Below are 10,800 nucleotides of genomic sequence, written 5' to 3' on the forward strand. Positions count from 1 at the left end.
AGGCGGATGAAATCAAAACATCATTCATAACTCATCAGGCGACTTATTGCTTCAAGGTGATGCCCTTCGGATTGAAAAACGCAGGAGCAACATACCAGAGGATGATGAACAAGATATTTTCAGACAAGTCAGGCGAGAACTTCTCAATCTACGTAGATGACATGATCATCAAAAGCAAGAAGATGCGAGACCACCAGCAGGATATCAAAGAAATCCTGGAAGTGCTAATCAAATATGGCCTCAAGTTGAACCCAGAAAAATGCACGTTCGGAGCAAGGGCAGGAAAATTCCTGGGTTTCATTGTTAGTGGCAAGGAAGTTGAGGCGAATCCTGAGAAGGTTAAAGCAGTAATGGAGATGAAAACTCCGAGGAACGTAAGAGAAGTACAAAGACTAAATGGGCGGTTGGTGGCATTAGGGCGATTCATATCATGCTCGGCTAGAAGATGTCTACCTTTCTACAATGCCATCAAAAAATCTAAGTCCATTGAATGGACGCCGGATTGTCAAGAGGCATTTGAGGGTATAAAGCGACTGCTATGCTATCCACCCTTAATGAGCAGGCCGGAGGACGGAGAAGATTTATTTCTTTATGTATCCGTCACTAGTATGGCGATATGCACTGTAATGGTGCGAGAAGAAGAGGGCCAACAATATCCAGTGTACTATGTGAGCAAGGTCTTGAAGGATGCAGAACTTCGGTATTCGAAGTTGGACAAAATGGCTCTCGCGGTGATAACCACGGCGGCTAGGCTAAAACCATACTTTCAGGCGCATACTATCATTGTGAGAACCGGAATTCCAATGCGGAAGGTACTGCAGAAACCTGACGCATCCGGCCGATTAATGGAATGGTCAATTCGCTTGGGGGAATTCGATATTCGCTACGAAGGAAGACCAGCACTAAAGGGTCAAGTACTTGCCGATTTCGTGAATGAATTCACGTGGGATGAAGATGAACGTCCAAAGGCACAAAAAGAAGAGTGGAGCATGTTCACAGATGGGGCATTATCCACAGATGGGGCTGGACTGGGAGTCGTCATCAAAGGTCCGGAGGTTATTCGTCTGTACTATACGGCAAAGTTAACTTTCAAAACTACCAATAATGCCGCAGAGTATGAAGCAATGATATGCGGATTGAAGCTGCTTAATGAACTTACGCCAGAAAGAGTGGTGATCTACAGCGATTCTAAACTCATGATAAATCAGATCACAAACAACTATCTGGTGAAACAAGAAGATCTGGTCAAATACCATCAGATAGTCGGCAGACTGACGCAGGAGTTAACCCACAAGGGAGTCGTCTGGGAAATGGTGCATGTTCCAAGAGGCCAAAACACAAAGGCTGATGAACTGGCAAAAGCAGCGGCGAGTAGAGAACCATGGAATCAAAAAGCATGCAATTTGGAGATAAGATCCGCACCGGCATTTGAAGTCGATCAGATTATGGTCATTGAAGAGCTGGAAGATGATGAAGATTGGCGGATACCTATCCGCCAATATCTGGAGCAGGGAGATTTGCCAGATGACAAAAGCCTAGCCAGAAAGCTAATTGGACAATCAGCGAGATACTCAATTCGAGATGGAACTTTGTATCGAAAATCATATACATGTCCATGGTTGAAATGTGTTAGCCGCAGTGAAGGAGACTACGTACTGCGAGAACTCCATGAAGGAATGTGCGGCGCACATGAAGCATCCGCGGCGTTGGAAAGAAAGGTCAAGTTAATGGGATACTATTGGCCAAAGGTGATGGAGGATTCCCAGAAGATGGTAGCGGAATGTCACAGCTGTCAAATCCATGCAAATGAAAAGCACGTTCCCGGAGCCGAACAAATCTCTATAATGACGGCATGGCCATTCGCAACATGGGGAATCGATATAGTGGGTCCATTCCCAGAAACGACAAAGAAAAGGAAGTACTTGGTAGTCGCAGTTGACCACTTCAGCAAATGGGTAGAAGCGGAGGCAGTAACCGCTCAAACACCTGAACGAATGATCGAGTTCTTACGAGAGAACATTATCATGCGATTTGGAATCCCGCAAAAGCTTATAACTGACAACGGCACCCAGTTCAACTGTGTCAAGTTCAAAGCATACTGCAAAAGCATGGGGATCAAGAATCATTTTTCTTCCGTAAACCATCCCCAATCGAATGGTATGACAGAGGTTACCAACAGGGCCATGATTCAAGTATCAAGAAGCGGCTAGGTGATAAAAAAACAGGTTGGGCGGATGAGATACCCCATATGTTATGGGCATACAGAACTTCTGTAAAAGCAGCAACTGGCGAAACACCTTTCTCACTGGTTTATGGAGCCGAAGCAGTCCTACCTGTTGAAATCAAGTCGCCTACAGATCGAATAATTTATTATTACGACACACAAAATCCTATCAACATTAGAGATGCATTGGATTCTGTTGAAGAACGAAGAGAAAAAGCTTACATGCGAATGGCAGTGTACCGCAATAGAATCAAGAAATATCATGACAGAAGGGTGCAAAAAGTGATAATCAACGAGAACGACTTGGTCTTGAAAAAAGCGGACAAAATACAATCCAGAGATGGCAAAGGCAAATTAGGCGTCAACTGGATCAGACCATACAGAGTATCCAAGAAGCTGGGACCATCAACTTTTGAAATAGAAGAAATGAGCGGAAAAAAGCTCCCGCGCACCTGGAATCTAGAAAATCTGCGCCTATATAAACGGGCCGGGTAGTTCAGGGAAATGACGAGTACTCTTTTTCCTTTTATGAGTTTTTTCCCACTGGGTTTTCTGATAAAAGGTTTTAATGAGGCTTTGATCCCGCACATTTCATATACCAATGTAACAAAAAGTCTTTTCTTTTATCAATAAAGATGTTCAATTGTTGCATACGGCGTTTGAGTACGGATACTTTTTAGGACAACCACTTCAGTGTGTTATCTACAAACAAAAGGCGGGTAAATCGCGCAAAAACCTTATGGTTAAACTTAAAAACACATAAATGTGTTGCCTATTAAGAAAGGCGGATGCATGATTACGCATCACTCGCAAAAACCTTATGGTTGAACTTAAAAACACATAAATGTGTTGCCTCTTAAAGAAAGGCGGATGCATGATTACGCATCACTCGCAAAACCTTATGATTAACCTTATGATTATATTATTTTCGAAAGAAAAATTATAAGATAAGGCATAAAATTAAGCGAATTAACGAGTACTCAAAAAATTGCAAAAAGGGTCTGGCCACCCTAGCGAAAACGAAACTAAACTACGAGGAAATACAAATATGGAGTCGGCAAAAGGGCAAGGGTCACGTATGAAAACAAAGGGCAATAAAGAATAAAGCAACAATCGCACGTATAGGTAAAGCGGCAAGCAAAAGAAAATATATATATACGGGCAGTTTGTTACATACAACAGTCCAGATATAAATCAAACTATGCTACAGCTTCCTCTCCTTCACCCCTATGGCCCTCCTCGCCTTCAGCGGCTCCCTCATCTCCTCCAGTGGGCGGATCAGCTTCAAGCGAATCCTCAACCCTCGAATCAATAACCGCTTCAGAGGGCAGTACCTCTTGCTCAGGCTGAGAAAGGTCTTGTGGTGCCTCTTTTTCCGCGTTCTGAGTAGGGATCTCGCAGCTAATTGGAGGGTTCTAAAAACTCTGCCAATCTAAGAAGAGTACCTCATCCATATCAGCATCCTCGGCTTCCAGCTTGTCCCACTTCTCAGTTAGATCCTTTTCGGGGATGGGAACCTTGGGGCGGCTAAGTACTCGATCTGGATGCCCATGCTCATAAGCAGCATGAATTCGCTCCCCATACCAATAGATGCGAGCACCATCTTCGGCTAGAATCTCCTCAGCTTTCTTCTTTTGCATCTCCAGAGCCTCCTTGGATGAATTTAGATCATCAAGGACCTTTTGCAGCTCGTTGGACTTAGCCTGGAGGGATCTGAGAGCTTCCTCCTTCTCGTTCATAACCTTCTGACAAGCGCCTTCAAGAGCCTTTACCTTCCCTTGGACATCATCATAAAGCGACTTCTGAGTCGCCAATTCAGTACCAAGGTTCTCCAACTCTTTAGCGCGTTCAGTGTCCCTTAGGAGAGCACCTTCCGCGAAGTTAATAATCTGCATAAAAGATGATTCGCAGATAATAAGAGCGGATAGAAATGTGCGGTTACTACAAATGCAAGATCCTTGAAAGAGAATATCACAAGTAACAATATACCTCTATGGCCCGCTTCTCAATCCCCTCCATAGCAGTAGGAAGCGGCACTTGCTCTCGCACGCGGGAAGCAGAGGGGAGTCGCCCAAGGACATTGCATATGGAAGAAACAATGTCCCTACACGAGAAGCTCACAGCCATGCCAAAGGTCCTAGTCCACCACCCGCTGATATCGGGAATTGGCTGCGAATGCATAAGAAGAAAGATCAGGAGAACAACAGATAACTCTTAAGGAAAAATTAACAACATAAAAAAGGGGAATAGATCAATATACCTCGTGGATTGGTGTACTGCTTTTTCCTTTGGATGAGGCGGATACAGCTGTACCGCCAACAGTGAGGAACACAGAAGCATTTTTCTTTCTGGGACGAGAAGACTCTGTATCCGCAGTATTCTTCCGCTTCCTAGTTAAGGGAAGGTCCTCGGAAGTAGAAGCTGGACCTTGTGAAACGGAGGCCCTTGCAGGAGAAGCCGCCTCGATAGAAGTAATCGCCCCTCCAGGAGAATTCGCCCCTGCGACTGAAGTGTTTCCCTCCATTCGCCTCTTCCTTCTCGCTAGGGCTTTAGCCTCCCGATCTGCAGCGAGTTGAGATAAAGGATCACCCCTGCAAAGGGTTAAAAGAAATCATCAACTTGGAAATAAAAAGTACCTTGTACAAAAATGCGATAAGGGATATAGACAACGTGATCCTCCTCGCGATAGGCAATCGCCACTCGGCTCCTTAGCATGTGGAAAGCCTGATCATATGTCCATACAAAGGGAGGAGTACCCTTCAAAAACTTGATCACAGCGGATTCTTCCTCGCTGGGGTAACCGAAGTTCAAACTCTTTACATTTGGTCGGCCCCAACGGCGAAGGAAGTTCGGATTCCCTTCGTGAAACTTGATGAAGAAATAAGATCGGTCCCACTCGCGGATTTTGTTCAGCTTCTCGTCAAAACCATAGTAACCGCTCTGACGGATGAAAGTAAAATACCCCGCCGAACTTTTGAAATGATGAAGCTTGGAGAAAATTTTGAGCGAGAAGGGAACCTCCAGACAATCCGCCAGAAATTTGTCCAGAGTTAAATCGGCCCATCCATTGGGATGCAACTGACCGGGTGCGATTCCATAACCGCCAAGGACGGAGGCAACCTCATCCGCCAGCGGATACGTGAAGCCGCAGATGATCTGGGCGACGAAAATGGTGAAATACCCCTTTGGGTAGTCGCCCGGTCCTTTATCCTCCCCGGGAATAAGGGTTTCGAGGCCTTGGAGCCAAGGATACTGCTCCCGCAAATCGTCAATTGTCTCTTGACAAACTAGACTTCCCGACCTGCCCTTCTTCGGTAATAAACGGGGGGTTGGGACAGGTGGCGGAATCAACTTTTTAGGGTCAAAACCTAGGCCCTCATCGGTTGTATTCGCCAGGTGGAGGAAGTCGGCGGGATGAGAATCAGACCCAGGAGAGCTGGTTGAAGCTTCATCAACCATCTCCTCGACCTCATGGGAGACCTCGCGGACGTAATTTTCGTCGAATGGTGCGAAGTCGAGGTCAGAGTTCGACATATTGATGAAGGAAAATGAACAGAAGCAAAGAATCGAGCGAGGTACAAATTCTGGAAAGGAACACTTACATATGAAAGACGACACAGAGAAGAACGGGCGCAAAAAGGTTGATGCCGGAAGAGAAACGACGCAAAAGGTGGATGCCGGAAAAGAAACGACGGGGAAGGGAAAGTCACAATTTTTGAATTTTGAAAATCCAGACAAAAACGAAGAGTCTCCTATAAAAAAGACCCTAAAGGGCTCTTGCCAAACTAAGGGGGAGACATGTGATGACCCGCGAAGCCAAACCGGGCCGAATTCATTACACGGGCCCAACCCATACTTAGATCCATGGTCTAAGATGGGATGGGACCCGAATAGAGGAAGCGGGTGAAGTGAGTAACCGCCCCGAATTCCTAAATGGAGCACTAAAACTCCCACTCAGGACAAACGATATCACGTTTGTTGCCACGAAAGCCACGAGAGGGGGCATGACCTAAAAAGGAGTAACCGCCCTCGGAACATGGCCTGGAAGGGGTAACCGCCCTCGGCGGTTACTTAAGAACACTTATAAAAAGCCCTAAGACCAAAGGGGGAAAGGTACATTCACATTTTTCCCACAACACTATTGTCAATTTACCAACCCTCCTACAAAAACTGACTTGATCGTCGGAGAGTTTTCCCGGAGATCCATGTAGCAAGTACTGTAATCCAGATCCTTAAAAAGATTATATTACATTACATGGGGATGCATTTTTGGTTAGATGGCCAAATTGAATAATCATCAACTTCAATATATGGTTGCCAATATCAATATCATATCATATCCCTAAACTATGCTTAATTGTTTTCGATTGCATGAGATCAGACCAAACTCTTAGAGACACGTGTTGGTCTGGTCCAATCAAATCTAGTGGGTATGGAAACCAACGTGGATCGACATCTTCACGTGTCAATGGTGTGCTCCATCTATGATCTATCCTCCTTCAACTCACTCTTTATACCTTTTTGTTCCACCGTTACTCATTTTTTATAATTCTGATTACTTATTGTTGGAAACTATTTTTATTTTAACTTTACAAAAATTGGAAATTTGATTATCATTTTGGTGGATTGAATTGATTACTTAGCTTTTTCTTTTTCATTATATTTGCGCCTCGGTTTTTATTTTGTTCATAAATTCCTGCTAAAAAAACCAACTTTCAACATAATATTCATTTCATTTGTGAATAATGTTTTTTTTTATTTTTGTGGTGAAGCTCTTAGCCTAATGGTTGAGAGCTTACCTATGTTTTGGGAGGTCATGGGTTCGAATCACATCCGGGTCTGGTGGAGATTTTTCTTTCTTCTTTAATGTAAGCGCATTGCGTAAATTTTTTTAAAAAAAAATTAACTAAAAGAAAATTCTCCCACAATAATTATTGGGAATAAACATTGTAATATTAAAAAACATATAAATCAAAGATTAAAAAAAAATTCAATATTTGGATCAAAAAATTAAACTAAAAATTCTTGAAAAATTAGAATAAATTATATTTAGGAAAAAAACTAATTTGATAGAATGACTTATATAAGCTATGTTTGAAGTAAAATTAGAGGTTTGAGCCATTTTAGAGGTTTTGAGTAGTTAAACATCTAATAGTAGTGTTTGATAAAAAGAGGTTTGAAAGAGATTAATGGTCCAAAAAGCTAATTTTAGAAGTTTCTTAATTAGTTTATTGCTCTATTTCTCTTGAAGAACATTTTTACTTCTAATTATTACACTTTAACTCCAAATAAAGGTTTTACCATTTGTCATTTTACTCGGACAACTATTAGCCATCCGTTAAGTTTTACCAAATAAGTTTACACAATCAGTTAGTCAAATCGGCTAACCAAAAAAATAATCAGCTAACTGAAACATGACTACAAGAGAATAGAGAGAGTATTATAATATGTGTGATGTCAGTAATTTTCACATGGTCAGTCACCATTAGATCTGGACTTATTAAGATCCTATGGTAGAGATTAAAATCATTGTAAGATTTAGATTTACACTTTTTAAATTTACGGTGACTGACCAAGTGGAAACAACTGAATGTGATCAGTAATTTGATATTGAAAAGTAGTTGATATTCCCATATATAGTGGTAATACAAGTGTTCTAAGTAAACTAAAACTAGGAGGCAGAAACAATTAGTAGGCCCTGGGCTAAAATCGGGCCACTGTGATAATCAAATTATGCCAAATTCTAAATTATAGATTTGCATGTCTAATCTAAGGACATTATAGTGAAGTATAAGCATGGGCAGGCAAGGCAATAGGCAAATGAAATTAACTGGAGCTGAAAAGTTGTGGTTGAGATTTGAGATATCTAAAACAATGAAATTCTAGAATTTGGACGTAGAAAAGGTGACAAATAGATAGAGGGTTAGAAGGCGGCAAAAGTCAAGTGGGTTTTGGAACTTGAACCACTATGGATTGGCACTTACCATTTTGTCTCCAGAATTTATCATTCTTATATATCTCTCTTCTCTCTTACTTTTGCACCAATTAACCAAGATGAAGGTACCTTGATTATTTTCACTATATATCACTATTCTTAAATTCTGATCCTCACTTAAAAAACTTCTGATCTATTTGCAGATGTTGGGGTGGATGCAAAACAAACTCAATGCCAGATTTGCCTGCAACTCCCTTCATTCAATCTCACTCAATCGTAAGCAAGCTACCTCTCCTTAATTTTATCTTACATTGATTTTATGAAAACGTTAAATAAATGATTTTTCTGAACAGATCATCCTCCAAGGCAACACATTCGTCCCAAAGAAGAATTCAGTGATTGGCCCCAAGCCTTGCTTGCAATCGGCACCTTTGGAAACACAAAGAATAATGTCAAACAAGAACAAGAACAAGAAAAAGAAAAACAAGAAGAACAAGAACAAGAAGAAGTAGAAGTAGAAGAATTCACAGCTGATGAAGTAGAAAAAATTGAAAAGGAGCTAAATTTGCTTTTGGAAGATGACAAAAGTCTAGTTATTGGAGGTGGAGAAGGAGAAGGAGAAAGGAAAGCAATAAATAATAATGTGGCTAACAGTATTAAGAAAAAATCATTCTCATTTCTTCTCAAGAAAATGTTTGTTTCCAGACCTGAATTCACACCTAAACTTAATCTTAGAGATCAACTCCCTCAATCCACAATGGAAAAGGTATGTATTATTACATAATCATATCAAATACTTAGTTTGTGTCTTGAGAATCACAGATATATAATATATAATATATTTGCAGATATTGAGGGCAATCCTTCACAAGAAGATATATCCTCAAAATCCAAATTCAACGAATTCGTCTACAAAGAAAGTGTTGCACAAAAAACATAAGGAGGAAACTAAAGACAACGGAAGTAAATGGGTCAAGACTGATTCTGAATGTAAGTGCCAACTAATTAATTAATTATTGGGATTAATTCTAATAGATTCATGAAATTTATTACATTTAATTTTTAATTGCAGATATAGTTTTGGAAATATAAATCTCTCGTCTCGCCATTGGAGATTACATTACATTTGGTAAGGGAAAAATTCTTTTTTAGCTAGTAGTACTATGTTTTTTTTTTAATTATGTCAATTAATCAATTCGACTCCATGTTACTCAAACACCCTTAGTTACTGTTCTCCGATTAAGATCACTATCCATACATATTAGGTTTTAAATTCCAAATATCTAGTTTAAACAATTTAATTGGAACTAGTATTATATTTGTTTTATGAATTAATGAGAAAAAAATAAATAAAAAAAAGCATACTAAGGCACTGATTATTTTTATGCATTGAATTCTTAATATTTTAATTTGTAGATTGCGCACCGATCAATTATAATTGGGGATACAGTTGCGTTCACATGGACCCTGATGATCACATAAATTTAGTCATTCACTGTTAAATCTAGACGGATTAAAATCCTAAGGTGGAGATTCACAACATCTTATGACTTATATTTAATCCATCTAGATCTAACGGTGAATGACCAAATTTACGTGGTCATCAGGGTCCATGTGAACCCAACTGATTGGGGATGACCGTTACATTTGATTTGTATATCAAATGTGTAACTTGTTTCATTTTTGCATTAGCAATTTTTAGTTTGAAAACAAATTTTTATATTTATGGTGTGATTATAGTTAATTGATTGACAAATTGAAATAACAAACATGTTTATAATTATGTCAAGTCATAATTTTAGATTATATCAAATTAGTAAAATCAGTATTTTTAATATATTTTAATAAAAGGTAAAATATCGATTGTGCAGATTAATATGATTATTGGGTGGAAGGTGGATTGGATTGGATCGGATCCTCTCTAATATAAACAAAGAGCTGAAGCAAAAGATATGAGGGGAAAAGCTGTAGTATGGAGTATAAGAGCATGAGCATGATGCACACACATGCACATTCGAGTGTATTTATGTGCATGTCCATATCTACTCCATACCTTGTGCCACAATTTAATTTAATTTAATTGGTTGCACCATATTCTCTATTAATTATTTAATGGTGTATGCATAATTTTTTCGTATATTAACTTTTGCATAAGCAGGTTATAATATTAATTTCGAATTTTATATATATATAACCAAAGAGCATGTATTAAAAATAATCAACGAACAAAATTTATAGATAAAACTTAGAGTTGACACCTCTTTAACAACAACGAGTAACCCGTTCACTAAACAATCAATAATTGACTTTCATGTTAGTGAAGCTTGCAATCATTAATGTATCGACAAAAATAACATACATTGTTTTTTTATTTATTTTTCAATCACCGTCTCTTAACGACAATAGCATGATATTGTGTCTCCAATTTTTCTATCACATTTTCTCTCTTAAAAATATTAATAGGAATAATTTATAATTTTAGTCATGTGGTTTTAGGGAGAGCCGATTTAGCATCTATGTACTAAACAATACAAAAAAAAAAAAAAGCATAATATTTACCCGACGATGTAATTACAAACCTCATAATGGAAGATGAGTTTTTTCATTAGCAGACGATGTGAAATTTCAAATCTTATTAGGT

General features: G+C 39.5%; 1 protein-coding gene across 1 annotated transcript; it reads left to right on the forward strand.

The window, feature by feature from the left end:
- Window positions 1–8,167: 8,167 nt before the first annotated feature.
- Window positions 8,168–10,284, forward strand: LOC136203803 (protein NEGATIVE GRAVITROPIC RESPONSE OF ROOTS). The gene is made up of 6 exons (XM_065995038.1): window positions 8,168–8,284; window positions 8,363–8,435; window positions 8,513–8,925; window positions 9,008–9,149; window positions 9,232–9,288; window positions 10,031–10,284. Exons 1-5 carry the CDS (start codon window positions 8,279–8,281, stop codon window positions 9,249–9,251), a joined length of 654 nt encoding a protein of 217 aa, XP_065851110.1. The 5' UTR covers window positions 8,168–8,278; the 3' UTR covers window positions 9,252–9,288; window positions 10,031–10,284.
- Window positions 10,285–10,800: the final 516 nt, after the last annotated feature.

This window comes from Euphorbia lathyris, chromosome 8 (assembly GCF_963576675.1).
Source record: "Euphorbia lathyris chromosome 8, ddEupLath1.1, whole genome shotgun sequence".
NCBI classification, from domain to species: Eukaryota; Viridiplantae; Streptophyta; class Magnoliopsida; order Malpighiales; family Euphorbiaceae; genus Euphorbia; species Euphorbia lathyris.